Below are 18697 nucleotides of genomic sequence, written 5' to 3'. Positions count from 1 at the left end.
CCACAACCGCAAGGCTCTCCAGAGGGTTGTGAGGTCTGTACAACGCATCACCGGGGGCAAACTACCTACCCTCCAGGACACCTACACCACCCGATGTCACAGGAAGGCCAAAAAGATCATCAAGGACAACAACCACTCGAGCCACTGCCTGTTCACCCCGCTATCATCCAGAAGGGGAGGTCAGTACAGGTGCATCAAAGCTGGGACTGAGAGACTGAAAAACAGCTTCTATCTCAAGGCCATCACTAACATTGAGTGGCTGCTGCCAACATACTGACTCAAATCTCTAGCCACTTTAATAATTAAAAATTGGATGTAATAAATGTATCACTAGTCACTTTAAACAATGCCACTTTATATAATATTTAGTTAACCTACATTACTCATCTCATATGTATATACTGTACTCTATACCATCTACTGCATCTTGCCTATGCCGTTCGGCCATCGCTCATCCATATATTTATATGTACATATTCTTATTCATTCCTTTACACTTGTGTGTAGTATAAGGTAGTTGTTGTGAAATTGGTAGATTACTTGTTAGATATTACTGCATGGTCAGAACTAGAAGCACAAGCATTTCGCTACACTCACATTAACATCTGCTAACCATTTGTATGTGACCAATAAAATATGATTTGGTTTGATTTAGTTGTACAGTATTCAAAGAAGGAGAGTAACATTGGTTGTCTGTGTGGAGGCAGGGTGGTAGGACCGCATCACCTAGTTGAGTTGAGATAGCTCAATGAACGTTAGAGTTGAAAGACATGCTATCTACTGAGGCACTTTGTAAAGGGGAGACACGGGCTTGTGCTGTGTAGAGGGGGAAGTGGGCCTGATATTGCCTTCCCTCTTTCCGTCTCCCCCATTTCTGTCTCTGTATCACGAACCCCCACCCATCTCCCTCTATCTCGTTTCTTCCTCTCCCTAGCCCTCTCCCCAGCCCCAGTTGTGTGAAGGGTTATTCTCCTCACTCTCTTTTCTCTCTTCAATCCCTCCCCTTCTTCCCCCTGCCAGCCAGTGCGTGTGTGCTGTAGCAGGTGTGTGTTGAGGAGAGCCAGGGCTCAATTATGTCCAGCGCCCCGCAGTCGGCTCACTTGGCCAGGGGTGCCACAGCAGGGAGGGTGCAGAGTGATCCCTAGCCTGTTATCGTGATATGGGGGGTGGTGTGGGCAGGGGTGTATGCATATCCACACACACACACTTGTACAACTAACCTTGTGGGGACACCCAATTCAGTCCCATTCAAAATCCTATATTCCCTAACCCCTAACACTAAACCTAACCCTAACCCGTACTCTTACCCTAACCTTAACCCAAAAACCTAACTTTGAACCCTAACACTAACTAAAACTGACCCTCCTAACCCTTATTGTAAATTCTAACCCTAACACTAATTCAAACATTAACCCTACAAAAAAACCTAGAAATAGCATTTGACCACACGGAGACTAATAAAATGTCCCCAGTTAGTCACATTTTTGTTTTTGTTTGTTTACTATTCTTGTGGAGAATAGTTAAACACATCCACAAACAATACTGCCACAAACATGAACCAACACACAATTACTACACACGCATTAACACAAATACACGAGCGTGCACGCAAGACACATGGATGAAATCAAAACTCAGACACACATTAGTTAACACAGAATTAACAAACACACATGCACACACAAAATGCTATATTCCCCAATAACTCCACGATGTTCCATTATCTTTATGAGAGGAAGAAGGAAACTTGAAAATTGGCTTAAGAGCAGGCAACAGGCAACATTTTTAAGCCTGGTTCCTCTAGGTTCTGGCCTTTCTAGGGAGTTTTTCCTAGCCACCGTACTTCTACACCTGCATTGCTTGCTGTTTGGGGTTTTAGGCTGGGTTTCTGTACAGCACTTTGTGACTTCAGCTGATGTAAGAAGGGCTTTATAAATACATTTGATTGATTGAACAAGGCAAGAATTAGACTGCCGATCGGAAGAGCATTCGTTAGAGCACCCTATTAGATTAAAGCCTTGGACTTGGTTAAAGTGGAGGCAGGGGCTGGAGTCTTAGGTAGCAGGGAGGCCCAGTGTCAGTGAGTAGGAACAAAAATCAAGCCCCTTTCCTCCGTGTCTAAAGCTGGAGTTGGATATTACTGGCTGAGGGGATTTTTACAGCTCCACATGTCTGTGGTGTGGTGTGTGTATCAATGAGTCTTCTTCAGTGTGTGCGTGTATGTCTCGGTGGTGAGTCTGGTGTTCTAAATAGGGGATGGGACAGTTTTTTTAAAATAGTGAAGATAGAAGACCAGCACACAACCCTAAACTAACCACGCACACAGATAGCCGTACACACAAACAAACACTCCGAGCTCCCCCCCACACACGCACACAAACACAGTCAGTGGCTGAGGAGGCAGATTATTTGGACGGGTGGTTGGTGCCAGAAGCGGAAACAAACACGTGTAATTTTAGAAAGCTATCATCTCCTCAGCCTGGCTGCATTCTGGCTGGAGCGGCCAACACTGCAGTCTGCATCCCAGAGGTCTGCAGCTCCCTACTACTAGACATCAGAGAGTGACATGGCAGTGAGTAAGTGTGTGTGTGTGTGTGTGTGTGTGTGTGTGTGTGTGTGTGTGTGTGTGTGTGTGGTTATTCAGCAGACAGTTTGGGGTACAGTTCAGAGTTATAGCCGACTCAGGGGTCATATGCAAACTCAATTGACAACGAGAGTCAGCCAAGCTGTATGTGTGCATGCATTAGTATGTGTGCACTGTAAGTTTGTGAGCATACTAGAGTCTGTCCGTCTCTATGCGTTCTGTGTACACTGAGTGTACAACACATTAGGAACACATGCTCTTTCCAAGACATAGAATGACCAGGTGAATCCATGTGAAAGCGATGATCCCTTATTGATGTCACTTTTACATCTGTTTCAATCAGTGTAGATGAAGGGGAGGAGACAGGTTAAATAAGGATTTTTAAGCATTGAGACAATTGAGACATGGATTGTGTATGTGTGCCCTTTAAAATATTTAAGTATCTCGAACATGGTATCCTCTGACACCGCCTGGTATATAGGTCCTGGATGGCAGGATGCTTGGCCCCAGTGATGTATTGGGCCGTACGCACTACCCTCTGTAACACCTTACGGTCGGATGTCGAGCAGCTACCATACCAGGTGGTGATGCAACCGGTCAGGATGCCCTGGATGGAGCAGTTGTATAACTTTTTGAGGATCCCATGCCAAATCTTTTTAGTCTCCTGAGGGGGAAATGGTGTTGTCAAGCCCTCATCACTAGTGTCTTGGTGTGTTTGGACCATGATAGTTTGTTGGTGATGTGGACACCAAGGAACTTGAAACTCTCGACCTGCTCCACTATAGCCCCGTCGATGTGAATGTGGGCATATCCGGCCCTCCTTTTCCTGTAGTACACAATCAGCTCCTTTGTCTTGCTCACATTTAGTTGTTGTCCTGGCAACCCTGGTGGGGTGCTCTCACCTTATCTACCAACATAGACAGGGCTCTAACTCCTCTAGCTCCACAATGAAATAGGGTGCAGGCCAGGCAGCAGGCTGTTAGCCAGCCTGCCACTAGCACAGTCAGTGTAGCACAGTCAGCTCAGCTATCCCCATTGAGACCGTGTCTGTGCCTCGACCTAGGATGGGCAAAACTAAACATGGCGGTGTTCGCCTTAGAAATCTCACTAGGATAAAGACCTCCTCCATTCCTGCCATTATTGAAAGATATTGTGATACCTCACATCTCAAAATAGGGCTACTTAATGTTAGATCCCTCACTTCAAAGGCAGTTATAGTCAATGAACTAATCACTGATCATAATCTTGATGTGATTGGCCTGACTGAAACATGGCTTAAGCCTGATGAATTTATTGTGTTAAATGAGGCCTCACCTCCTGGTTACACTAGTGACCATATCCCGCGTGCATCCCGCAAAGGTGGAGGTGTTGCTAATTTTTACAATAGCAAATTTCAATTTACAAAAAAAAAAAAGACGTTGTCGTCTTTTGAGCTTCTAGTCATGAAACGTATGCCGCCTACTCAATCACTTTTTATAGCTACTCTTTACAGGCCTCCTGGGCCATATACAGCGTTCCTCACTGAGTTCCCTGAATTCCTATCGGACCTTCTAGTCATAGCAGATAATTTTCTAATTTTTGGAGATTTTAATATTCACATGGAAAAGTCCACAGACCTACTCCAAAGGCTTTTGGAGCCATCATCGACTCATTGGGTTTGGTCCAACATGTCTCTGGACCTACTCACTCTCACAGTCATACTCTGGACCTAGTTTTGTCCCATGGAGTAAATGTTGTGGATCTTAATGTTTTTCCTCATAATCCTGGACTATCGGACCACCATTTTATTACATTTGCAATCGCAACAAATAATCTGCTCAGACCCCAACCAAGGAGCATCAAAAGTTGTGCTATAAATTCTCAGACAACCCAAAGATTATTTGATGCCCTTCCAGACTCCCTCTGCCTACCCAAGGACGTCAGAGAACAAAAATCAGTTAACCACCTAACTGAGGAATTCAATTTAACCTTGCGCAATACCCTAGATGCAGTTGCACCCCTAAAAACCAAAAACATTTGTCATAATAAACTAGCTCCCTGGTATATAGAAAATACCCGAGCTCTGAAGCAAGCGTCCAGAAAATTGGGACGGAAATGGCGCCACACCAAACTGGAAGTCTTCCAACTTGCTTGGAAAGACAGTACCGTGCAGTATCGAAGAGCCCTTACTGCTGCTCGATCATCCTATTTTTCCAATTGAGGAAAATGAGAACAATCCGAAATGTATTTTTGATACTGTCACAAAGCTAACTGAAAAGCAGCATTCCCCAAGAGAGGATGGAGTTCACTTCAGCAGTAATAAATTCATTAACTTCTTTGAGGAAAAGATCATGATCATTACAAACTGCTGGAGGCAGGGCTTTCTCCTATAGAGCTAACTTTTTATGGAATGGTCTGCCTACCCATGTGAGAGACGCAGACTCGGTCTCAACCTTTAAGTCTTTACTGAAGACTCATCTCTTCAGTGGGTCATATGATTGAGTGTAGTCTGGTCCAGGAGTGTGAAGGTGAACGGAAAGGCTCTGGAGCAACGAACCGCCCTTGCTGTCTCTGCCTGGCCGGTTCCCCTCTCTCCACAGTGACTCAGCCCCTATTACAGGGGCTGAGTCACTGGCTTTACTGGGGTGCATCACTTGAGTGGGTTGAGTCACTGACGTGATCTTCCTGTCTGGGTTGGCGCCCCCCCCCCCTTCTCCTGTCTTATCCGGTGTCCTGTGTGAATTTAAGTATGCTCTCTCTAATTCTCTCTTTCTCTCTCTCGGAGGACCTGAGCCCTAGGACCATGCCTCAGGACTACCTGGCATGATGACTCCTTGCTGTCCCCAGTCCACCTGGCCGTGCTGCTGCTCCAGTTTCAACTGTGTTGCCTCCGGCTATGGAACCCTGACCTCTTCACCAGATGTGCTACCTGTCCCAGACCTGCTGTTTTCAACTCTCTCTCTTCTTCCTAGGTTTTGGCCTTTCTAGGGAGTTTTTCCTAGCCACCGTGCTTCTACACCTATATTGCTTGCTGTTTGGGGTTTTAGGCTGGGTTTCTGTACAGCACTTTGAGATATCAGCTGATGTAAGAAGGGCTATATAAATGAATGGGATTTGAACACACTGCCAGGTCTCCGACCTCCTCCCTATAGGCTGTCTAATCGTTGTCGGTGATCAGGCCTACCATTGTCGTGTCGTCAGAAAACTTAATGGTGGTGTTGGCGTCGTGCTTGGCCACGCATTCGTGGGTGAACAGGGAGTACAGACGGGGATTAAGCACGCACAGCTGAGGGCTCCCCCATGTTGAGGATCAGTGTGACACTTTAAAGACACTTTGTTGGTGTTTCCTTTATTTTGGCAGTTACCTGTACATGTGCGCGCTCACACAAATGAATCAGACATCTAACCTCCCCATACAACCTCATTGTATACACAACTGCTCAGCTCAATTGAACTCCGTATGTAAAACCAAGCTATGGGAACAGTGAATTCAGACCAAAGATAACACGTCCTATTGTCCACAAGGAACAGATATTGACAATGTGCGAGAGGATGGATCAAGACACAGTATGAGCAAACAAACATATACACACGATCACATGTTAATATGTTAGGGTCATTGTGCATGTGTGAGACAGATTTGTACTCTAGAGTGAGTGTACTGTATGTATTATATTCGTATGTAGGGTATCTGCATGTATGCGTTTGTGTACTGTACCTTGCTCATCCAGGACTTCCGCTTGCACATAGCTTTCCTCCTCTTGACCGCCTCCCACAGCCGTCTCTGCCCTGTAGCGACACCCACGACAGAGAGAGGGAGGGAGCGAGAAGGATAATGTCACTGACTATGTAGACCAAGAATCAGAAACTACTTCTCCCAAACCACAGTGATATCTCTATGGCATGTGATAGTGATAGTCATATTCAATTTATCATCATTCATTAATGTATGGGAAGCAGAGTGTTCTAAACCAAACATTGAGTTACATAACAATCAGTGTTATGCTAATGCTAAACTCTCTGGACCTGTTCATATGTGAATATCCTATTCTATGCTGAACAAAAATATAAACGCAACAGGTCAAGTGTTGGTCCCATGTTTCATGAGCTGAAATAAAAGATCCCAGAAATGTTAAAATAAAAGATCCTAGAAAAAGCTAATTTCTCTCATATTGTGTCTACAAATTTGTTTTACATCCCTGTTAGTGAGCATTTCTCCTTTGCCAAGATAATCTATCCACCTGACAGGTGTGCCATATCAAGAAGCTGATTAAACAGCATGATCATTACCCAGGTGCAATATGTGCTAGGGACAATAAAAGGCAACTCTAAAATGTGCAGTTTTGTCACAACACAATGCCACAGATGTCTCAAGTTTTGAGGGAGCGTGCAATTGGCATGCTGACTGCAAGAATGCCCACCAGAGTTGTTGCCAGAGAATGTAAAGTTAATTTCTCTACCATAAGCTGCCTCCAAAATCATTTTAGAGAATTTGGCAGTAAGTCCAACCTGCCTCACAACCGCAGACCATGTTTTACCACACCAGCCCAGGACCTCCACATCCAGCTTCTTCACCTGCGGGATGATCTGAGACCAGCCACCCAGACAGCTGATGAAACTGAGGAGTATTTCTGTCTGTAATAAAACCCTTTTGTGGGGGAAAACGGATTGGCTGGACCTGGCTCCCAGTGGGTGGACCTATTACTGTGCCCCTGCCCATTCATGTGAAATCCATAAATTAGGGCCTACTGAATCAATTTTTATTGACTGATTTCCTTATATGAACTGTATCTTAGTAAAACAATTAAAATTGTTGCATGTTGCGTTTATACTTCAGGGTTGGCAAACTTCTTCCTGGAAAGCAACTGGCAATGCAAGCTTTTGCTCCAACCCTGTTGTGCTGTAACTCCTTCAACTCAGCTAATAAAGGTCCTGGTCTGCTAATTAGTAGAATCAGGCAAGATTAGGGTTGTCGCAAAAGCTTCCAGAAGGGGTAGCCCTCTCGGAGTAGAGTTGGGCACCATTGCTGTACTTGATACGTAAGAAAAGCATCCCCTGTTCTGCACTGTTCAGTCCTTCCAGGATTTTGCTAGATTTAGATGTAGCACTTCTGACATTTTGCATTGCAATTTGAGATGATTTTCTTCAAGTGATAGAGGAATTAAACTCCTATATGTTTATTACCCAATTCAATTAATACACTCAGCCCATTTCTAAGGGTTTGTAAGATACTTATTTGCATAAAATGGGCGGAGACCAGTCTCAAAATCAAGCAATTGCATTTATTCTCGAGAGTACTGAACATGATATAATTTACAACAGGTTATAAACTGAAAATGACATCATTAGGTTTCAAACTGTCCCGTCCGTCCTCCACTCCGGTACAATGGCAGTATAGTTCTCAAGCCTTCCTACATCGTCCTCCACTAGTTTAGATAATTTATGACCAGGCCAAGGTCTCCCTGTGTAGATCAGCATTCTAGCCAGTCTGACGATAAGTTCATTCGTTTCTACCAAGGAACAGACAGTCTTTGTTCTAATTCTTGATTATAATTACACACATTATATTCAGTACTAGGATTAAAATAAAATTCATACATCTATACAGTAACATAATAGTATTCTGATTAGTCAGTCCTGATTGAAATGTATACATAATTAGTCATTATTGATTAAAAAAAATCCCTTAACATCAAGTTATTACGAAAATGCGCTGACGGGGGAAAGTTTTGTTTGACGTGTGGCTTGATCGAACCATTTTATGCAGTGATTGTGCTGTGATTGGTTACAATTTGTGTAGTGCAGTGATCAAAGTTTTATTTGGTAATATTATTAAATACATTTGATTGATTGGGTATGTATTCTAAGTGGCATCCTAGTATGGATATTGGAATGTAGCCAACATACACTCTACACTAAACACCCTTGACTCCAACGCTTCCTAAAGTGAAGTTGGCAGGATGTCCTTTGAGTGGTGGACCAATCTTGATAAACATGGGAAACTGTTGAGTGGGAAAAACACAGGAGCTTTGCAGTTCTTGACTCAAAACAGTGCGCCTGGCACATACTACCATACCCCATTCAAAGGCATTTAAATATTTTGTCTTACCCATTCACCCTGAATGGAACACATTGTTTAGTATAGAGTGTATGTTGGCTACATTCCAATGGGGTGGCAAGTAGCCTAGTGGTTAGAGTGTTGGACTAGTAACTGGAAAGTTGCAATATCAATTCCCAGAGCTAACAAGGTAAAAATCTGTCATTCTGCCCTTGAACAAGGCAGTTAACCAACTGTTCCTAGGCCATAATTGAAAATAAGAATTTGTTCTTAACTGACTTACCTAGTTAAATAAAATGTTTTAAAAAAAGAATACAAATAAATACACCCATGTATCAATTGTCTCAAGGCTTAAAATTCCTTCTTTAACCTGACATCAATTTAACAAGTGACATCAATAAATTACTGTTGTATCAACATGTTTGACCATGACAGGTTTGCTCAATTTCCACATTATTGGTATGTACGCAGTGAACAGTTTACTTGAGGTTTAGTGAATGATTTGTCCCAAATACAATGCTTTCAGTTTTTGAAATATTTAGTTCTAACTTATTCCTTGCCACCCATTCTGAAACGAACTGCAACTATTTGTTAAGTGTTGCAGTGAATGAAATCGCTGTAGTAGCTGATATTTTGTATACTCAAAGTATATGAATGATTTACAACTTTTTTTTAAAGAATCAACTCACAGGTTACAACTCTGAGCTCAGCTACAGACAATGTAAATGAAAGGAGTGAAAACCAGAAAAAAAGAGAGAAAAAGGAGGACAATGGAAATCCGAGTGAGTAGAGAGGCATTGAGAGGGGGGCTTAGAGAGTGACAAATGGAAAGGAAGACTACTTTTTTTGCTCTCCCATTAATGTGCTTAAGGACGCACGCCCGTGTTAGGGGAAATTACATTTTAAAGGGTGTAATTACCGGTTAAATGTGAATTGTGAAAAGATATTAAGGGCATTCGTGATGGAAAGAAAATATCTGCTCTATTGATATTCTGTTTCATTTCCAAGTTTGCGTAACTCCACGACAAAAGAGTGGAATCTAGCCTAACAGAATACAGTTAGTTGGAACCACCAAGACTCTTCCTAGAGCTGGCCGCCCAGCCAAACTGAGCAATTGGGGGAGAAGGGCCTAGGTCAGGGAGGTGACCAAGAACCTGATGGTCACTGACAGAGCTCGAGAGTTCCTCTGTGGAGATGGGAGAACCTTCCAGAAGGACAAGCATCTCTGCTGCATTCCACCAATCAGGCCTTTATGGCAGTGGCCAGACAGAAGCCACTCCTCAGTAAAAGGCACATGAAGGCCTGCTTGGAGTTTGCCCAAAGGCACCTAAAGACTCCCAGACCATGAGAAATAAGATTATCTGGTCTGATGAAACCAAGATTGAACTCTTTAGCCTGAAAGCCAAGCGTCACGTCTGGAGGAAACCTGACACCATCCCTACGAGGATGCACGGTGGTGGCAGCATCATGCTGTGGGAATGTTTTTCTAGTCAGGATTGAGGGAAAGATGAACGGAGCAAAGTACAGAGAGATCCTTTGTGAAAACCTGCTCCAGAGCGCTCACGACCTCAGATTGGGGCGAAGGTTCACCTTCCAACAGGAGAACGCACTAAGCACACAGCCAAGACAAAGCAGGATTGAATTCGGGACAAGTCTCTGAATGCCCTTGAGTGGCCCAGCCAGAGCCCGGACTTGAACCCGATCGAACATCTCTGGAGAGACCTGAAAATATCTCTGGAGAGACCTGAAAATAGCTGTGCAGCAACGCTCCCCATCCAACCTGACAGAGCTTGAGAGGATCTGCGAAGAAGAATGGGAGAATCTCCCCAAATACAGGTGTGCCAAAAGTGTAATGTCATACCCTAGAAAACTCAATGCTGTAATCACTGCCAAAGGTGCTTCAACGCACTCAGACAAACCATCAAACCAGACAGTGTCAATACAGGACCAAGATCGAATCTTCCTACACAGGCTCTGACACTCGTTGGACATCATGGATTACAAAGGGAAACCCAGCCGCGAGCTGTCCAGTGATGCGAGCCTACCAGACGAGCAAAATGCCTTCTATGCTCACTTCGAGGCTAGCAACACTGAACCATGCATGAGAGCACCAGCTGTTCCAGACAATTGTGTGATCGCTCTCTTTGTAGTCGATGCTATTAAAACCTCTTACAGCTACCCCCCTACTTTTTTCAATTTCCGCCTGAAGACACCCCCAAATCTAACTGCCTGTAGCTCAGGCCCAGAACCAAGGATATGCATATTCTTGGTTTCTTTTGAAAGAAAACACTCAGAAGTTTGTGTAAATGTGAATTGAATGTAGAAGAATATAACACAATAGATCTGGTTTAGATAATACAATGAAAAAACCATAAGTATTTTCATTTTTATTGTTGTATCATCTTTAAAATGAACAAGACAAAACAAACATTCAGATAGGATGATGGGGACAACTTCAGTGAAGAACGTAAGAGGGCAACAGTACTTGTGCAACGTTTCAGAATGATAACTTCCAAAATGATACATTTTGAATGGAATAACTATATACAAAATAACAAATGGCATTCTAACACACCCCCCCCAAATAATGGAGAAAAAACATGAAGAAAAAAATATTCATTTACAAAATAAAACTTTCAATATTTGGAAGACCCTCAGTCCTCTACACAATATTGTGCTGCTGATGCCAGGTGCCATAGCAGTCTCTTTCTGCTGTAAAGCAGAGGGTTACCAAGCATGTGGTGCAGGTGATGGGGGACTTCATTTTGCAAAGAACACAGCGACGCCTCCATGCTGTGCCCTTTTGGCCCTGAGGCACATCCATGCCTGCAGAAATAAATTTGGGCAGATGAACGTGGTGCAGTGGTGCTGTAGCTCCTTGTTGAGCAGCTCTCTGAAGGCTAGCTGTGAGATGGGGGGCTTTCCACAGCTCTTAGTCATTTCCTTGTGTAGGATGAATGCATTCACCACAGCAATGTCAATGAAATGAAAGAAGGTCTTGTACCATTTCATCGTCTTATGGAGAACATTGTAATAGCCTATCAGCGCATCTGACAGGTCCACACCTCCCATGCTCTTGTTGCAGTTGGAATGGGGACATTTTTTGCGGCCCATGCCCCAGTAGCGCTGAGACAACAGGTGTCTGGCTGGATGAACCAGCTTCAGTGGGGATGGACACCTTGGCACTGGGGCTCCCATTCGGAGTCAGTGTCACTGTGAAAGAAAATGTTCAGTTAGAATAGTTTCACATATGAGCCCCGTATCAACAGGTATAATAAACAGATATACAGTGGGGCAAAAAAGTATTTAGTCAGCCACCAATTTTGCAAGTTCTCCCACTTAAAAAGATGAGAGGCCTGTAATTTTCATCATAGGTAGTACACTTCAACTATGACAGACAAAATGAGGAAAAAAAATCCAGAAAATCACATTGTAGGATTTTTAATGAATTTAATTGCAAATTATGGTGGAAAATAAGTATTTGGTCACCTACAAACAAACAAGATTTCTGGCTCTCACAGACCTGTAACTTCTTTAAGAGGCTCCTCTGTCCTCCACTCGTTACCTGTATTAATGGCACCTGTTTGAACTTGTTATCAGTATAAAAGACACCTGTCAACAACCTCAAACAGTCACACTCCAAACTCCACTATGGCCAAGACCAAAGAACTGTCAAAGGACACCAGAAACAAAATTGTAGACCTGCACCAGGCTGGGAAGACTGAATCTGCAATAAGTAAGCAGCTTGTTTTGAAGAAATAAAATGTGGGAGCAATTATTAGGAAATGGAAGACATACAAGACCACTGATAATCTCCCTCGATCTAGGGCTCCACGCAAGATCTCACCCCGTGGGGTCAAAATTATCACAAGAACGGTGAGCAAAAATCCCACACGGGGGGGACCTAGTGAATGACCTGCAGAGAGCTGGGACCAAAGTAACAAAGCCTACCATCAGTAACACACTACGCCGCCAGGGACTCAAATCCTGCAGTGCCAGACGTGTCCCCCTGCTTAAGCCAGTACATGTCCAGGCCCGTCTGAAGTTTGCTAGAGAGCATTTGGATGATCCAGAAGAAGACTGGGAGAATGTCATATGGTCAGATGAAACCAAAATATAACTTTTTGGTAAAAACTCAACTTGTCGTGTTTGGAGGACAAAGAATGCTGAGTTGCATCCAAAGAACACCATACCTACTGTGAAGCATGGGGGTGGAAACATCATGCTTTGGGGCTGTTTTTCTGCAAAGGGACCAGGACGACTGATCCGTGTAAAGGAAAGAATGAATGGGGCCATGTATTGTGAGATTTTGAGTGAAAACCTCCTTCCATCAGCAAGGGCATTGAAAATGAAACATGGCTGGGTCTTTCAGCATGACAATGATCCCAAACACACCGCCCGGGCAACGAAGGAGTGGCTTCGTAAGAAGCATTTCAAGGTCCTGGAGTGGCCTAGCCAGTCTCCAGATCTCAACCCCATAGAAAATATTTGGAGGGAGTTGAAAGTCCATGTTGCCCAGCAACAGCCCCAAAACAACACTGCTCTAGAGGAGATCTGCATGGAGGAATGGGACAAAATACCAGCAACAGTGTGTGAAGACCTTGTGAAGACTTACAGAAAACATTTGACCTCTGTCATTGCCAACAAAGGGTATATAACAAAGTATTGAGATAAACTTTTGTTATTGACCAAATACTTATTTTCCACCATAATTTGCAAATACATTTATAAAAAATCCTACAATGTGATTTTCTGGATTTTTTTCTCCTTTTGTCTGTCATAGTTGAAGTGTACCTATGATGAAAATTACAGGCCTCTCTCATCTTTTTAAATGTTAGAACTTGCACAATTGGTGGCTGACTAAATTCTTTTTTACCCTACTGTATATGGAGTACAGGGAACATAAGGTTGAATATATTATTATAGACCTGCTAGATCTGTCTCTATTATATTATGACAGACCAGCTACATCTACTGTCTTTATTATTTTACAACAGACCAGCTGTATCTGCTGTCTCCATTTCACTTTGGCCATTGTTGTGGGCCTTCCCTCCCCTCAACAGCCTCAAATAGGCTATTTCATGTAGGGGTGGGGTGGGGTGGAGTGGCAGACACACGCATCTCGGCCATGCTCCCTCTAATCCACAATATGTATATATATATACACACACAAACATAGGCTATGGGTCATACACATACATACAAACATAACCCCACCCACAATGTATAGCCAACGTGTACTTTACACATTTGATTACATTTTTAAATATTGCTACTAAAAAATAAAAAAAATCACAAATAATATTTTATATTATTAATTTCAAACAACGGCATTAGCATGAGAAGAACTTACCAGTCCAAAACGATGTCCTCTCCATTCAAAAAATATTCCTCTTCTACCCCAAAGCCAAAAGACTGCTGAACAATTAGTCAAATGGCTACAGGACATTACATTGACACCCCCTCCCATTTGTTTTGTACACTGCTGCTACTCGCTGTTCATTATCTATGCACAGTCACTTCATCCCTACATACATGTAGAAATTACCTCAAATAACCTGTACCAACCCACACACTCGGTACCAGTACCCCCTGTATATAGCCTCGTTATTGTCATGTTATTTTGTTACTTTAAAAAATATATTTTTTACTTTAGTTTATTTGGTAAATATTGTCAACTCTTCTTGAAGTGCAATGTTGGTTAAAGGCTTGTAAGTAAGCATTTCATGTTAAGGTCTACACTTGTTGTATTCGGCGCATGTGACAAATAAAGTTTGATTTGATTTGAAAGGTGGCATCCTATGACGGTGCCACGTTGAAAGTCACTGAGCTCTTCGGTCAGGCCATTCTACTGCCAATGTCTGTGTATGGAGATTGCATGGCTGTGTGCTCGATTTTATACACCTGTCCACATACGTTTGTATATATAGTGTATCTATCTCAATGACCTTGTACCCCTGAACATCGACTTGGTACTGGTACCCTGTGTATATAGCCAAGTTATATTACTTGTTGTGTATTTATTCCTTGTGTTATTGTTTTTATATTTTTTCTCTCTGCATTGTTGGGAAGGTAAGTAAGTAAGTCACTGTCTACACCTGTTGTTTACGAAGCATGTGACATATACAAAATATTATATGACAAAGCAGAGAGAGGACAGAAAGAGAGTGGCCTACTGAAGACAAAGCTTCTCTTTGGCAGCAGGGCTCCTTGAGATATCACAATATGGTTTATAGATTTGTTGTTTGCCTCCCAAATGTTATTGTAATAATGCATGGCACTTCTGTTGACTGATTTGCTGCTTTGGATGAAGGCATCAGATAAATAACCATAAAATATTGTTACCATTCGAATGCTAACTAGAGGGAGAAGTTATTTGTTTTATTTGTTTATTCGACAGGGACCATGTACAAACATTGCACCAATTTTAGCTACATAGCCAAATGTAATCTCCAGTCCCTTATACTAGCTGAAGTATCCTTAGATTTAAACGTACAAAAAAGCTTTAGTCTTAAGATTGACTCATTATGGTACTCTGCTAGCCATTGTTTAATACTGAACAAAAATATAAAAGTAACATGCAACAATTTAAAAGATTTCCCCACAAAAGGGCCTTATTACAGACAGAAATACTCCTCAGCGCCCCGTCCTCCCCCATCTGACGATCCCGCAGGTGCAGAAGCCGGATGTGGAGGTCCTGGGCTGGTGTGGTTACAAATGGTGTGCAGTTGTGAGACCGGTTGGACGTATTGCCAAATTCTCTAAAACGATGTTGGAGGCGGCTTATGGTAGAGAAATTAACATTCAATGGAAACAGCTCTGGTGGACATTCCTGCATTCAGCATAATAATTGCACTCAAAACTTGAGACATCTGTTGCATTGTGTTGTGTGACAAAACTGCACATTTTAGAGTGGCCTTTTATTGTCCACAGCACAAGGTGCAGTTGTGTAATGATCGTGCAGTTTAATTAGCTTATTGATATGCCACACCGGTTAGGTGAATGGATTATCTTGCCAAAGGATAAAATGCTCACTAACAGGGAAGGAACAAATTCATGCACAAAATGTGAGAGAAATAATATTTTTTGTGTGTATGGAAAATGTATGGGAACTTTTCCTTCAGCAAATGAAACATAGGACCAGCACTTTACATGTTGCGTTTATATTTTTGTTTAGTGTAGTTTCCCCTGCCTGGCATTTCCCTACTTCTTTCTGAGGCTGCCATTCATTCCCTTGGTTGGTTGTGTGCCTGGCACGCACTGGAGGCAAAAGGCCCTAACACACTGGTATAACCCAGAGATTAACACCAGCATATGGCCTTTTGTTTTACTGGTGGTGGCTTTTTGGAAGGCTATGGTCGAGCCCCTTCCCTTTACACAAACACACAGGCTCACACACACACAGGCTCACACACACACACAGGCTCACACACACACACACAGGCTCACACACACACGCAGGCTCTCACACACACGCAGGCTCTCACACACACGCAGGCTCACAGACACAGGCTCACACACACACAGGCTCACACAGGCTCACACACACACAGGCTCACCAAACACACACAGGCTCACACACACACACACAGGCTCACACACACACACACAGGCTCACACACACACACACACACACAGGCTTACACACAGGCTCACACACACAGGCTCACACACACACACACGCAGGCTCACACACACGCAGGCTGGCTCACACACGCGCAGGCTGGCACAGACACGCGCAGGCTCTCACAGACACACACAGGCTCACAGATACACACAGGCACACAGGCTCACACACACACACAGGCTCACACACACACACAGGCTCACACACACACACAGGCTCACACACACACAGGCTCACACACACACACACACACACACACACACACACACACACACACAGGCTCACACACAGGCTCACACACACAGGCTCACACACAGGCTCACACACACACAGGCTCGCTCGCTCACACACACACAGGCTCGCTCGCTCACACACACACACAGGCTCACACACACACACACAGGCTCACGCACACACACACACAGGCTCACACACACACACAGGCTCACACACACACACACACACAGGCTCACACACACACACACAGGCTCACACACACAGGCTCTCACACACAGGCTCTCACACACAGGCTCTCACACACAGGCTCTCACACACAAGCTCTCACAGACACACACAGGCTCACACACACACACACAGGCTCTCACACACAAGCTCTCAAAGACACACACAGGCTCTCACAGACACACACAGGCTCAAAGACACACACAGGCTCACAGGGCTCACAGACACACACACAGAGGCTCACAGACACACACACAGAGGCTCACAGACACACACACAGAGGCTCACAGACACAGGCTCTCACAGACACACACAGGCTCTCACAGACACAGGCTCACACACACACACAGGCTCACACACAAACACACAGGCTCACACACACACACACACAGGCTCACACACACACAGGCTCACACACACACACACAGGCTCACACACACACACAGGCTCACACACACACACAGGCTCACACACACAGGCTCACACACAGGCTCACACACAGGCTCACACACAGGCTCACACACACACACACACACAGGCTCACACACACAGGCTCACACACACACAGGCTCACACACACACACACACACACACACACACACACACAGGCTCACACACACACACACACACACACACACACACACACACACACACACACACACACACACACACACAGGCTCACACACAGGCTCACACACAGGCTCACACACAGGCTCACACACACACACACACACAGGCTCTCACACACACACACACACACACACAGGCTCACACACACACAGGCTCACCAAACACACACAGGCTCACACACACACACACACAGGCTCACACACACACACACACAGGCTCACACACACACACACAGGCTCACACACAGGCTCACACACACAGGCTCACACACACACACGCAGGCTCACACACACGCAGGCTGGCTCACACACGCGCAGGCTGGCTCACACACGCGCAGGCTGGCTCACACACGCGCAGGCTGGCACACAAACGCGCAGGCTCTCACAGACACACACAGGCTCACAGACACACAGGCTCACACACACACACACACACACACACACACACACACACACACACACACACAGGCTCACACACACAGGCTCACACACACAGGCTCACACACACACAGGCTCACACACACAGGCTCACACACACACAGGCTCACACACACACAGGCTCGCTCGCTCACACACACACACACACAGGCTCACACAGGCTCACACACACACACAGGCTCACACACACACACAGGCTCACACACACACACACACAGGCTCACACACACACACACACACAGGCTCACACACACACACACAGGCTCACACACACAGGCTCTCACACACAGGCTCTCACACACAGGCTCTCACACACAGGCTCTCACACACAGGCTCTCACACACAGGCTCTCACACACAAGCTCTCACAGACACACACAGGCTCACACACACACACACAGGCACTCACACACAAGCTCTCACAGACACACACAGGCTCTCACAGACACACACAGGCTCAAAGACACACACAGGCTCACACAGGCTCACAGACACACACACAGAGGCTCACAGACACACACACAGAGGCTCACAGACACACACACAGAGGCTCACAGACACACACACAGAGGCTCACAGACACACACACAGAGGCTCACAGACACAGGCTCTCACAGACACACACAGGCTCTCACAGACACAAGCTCACACACACACACAGGCTCACACACACACACACAGGCTCACACACACACACACACAGGCTCACACACACACACACACACAGGCTCACACACAGGCTCACACACAGGCTCACACATAGGCTCACACACAGGCTCACACACAGGCTCACACACAGGCTCACACACACTCACACACACTCACACACACAGGCTCTCACACACACACACACACACACACAGGCTCACACACACAGGCTCACACACACACACACAGGCTCACACACACACACAGGCTCAC

The 18697-nt window shown here is 44.7% G+C and overlaps 1 protein-coding gene across 8 annotated transcripts in view; it reads right to left on the bottom strand.

The window, feature by feature from the left end:
• Window positions 1–18697, bottom strand: part of tnk2b (tyrosine kinase, non-receptor, 2b) — a 116754-nt gene that overhangs the window by 32570 nt on the left and 65487 nt on the right. For all 8 annotated transcript variants that reach the window (XM_024435201.2, XM_024435199.2, XM_024435198.2 and 5 more), the window contains exon 3: window positions 6282–6352. In XM_024435201.2, coding sequence (XP_024290969.1) covers window positions 6282–6352 — 71 coding nt within the window. The remainder of the gene's footprint in view (window positions 1–6281; window positions 6353–18697) is intronic.

This window comes from Oncorhynchus tshawytscha, linkage group LG10 (genome assembly GCF_018296145.1).
Source record: "Oncorhynchus tshawytscha isolate Ot180627B linkage group LG10, Otsh_v2.0, whole genome shotgun sequence".
Lineage (NCBI taxonomy): Eukaryota > Metazoa > Chordata > Actinopteri > Salmoniformes > Salmonidae > Oncorhynchus > Oncorhynchus tshawytscha.
The sequence above is the reverse complement of the archived record's forward strand: the minus strand, read 5'-3'. Positions and strand labels throughout refer to the sequence as shown.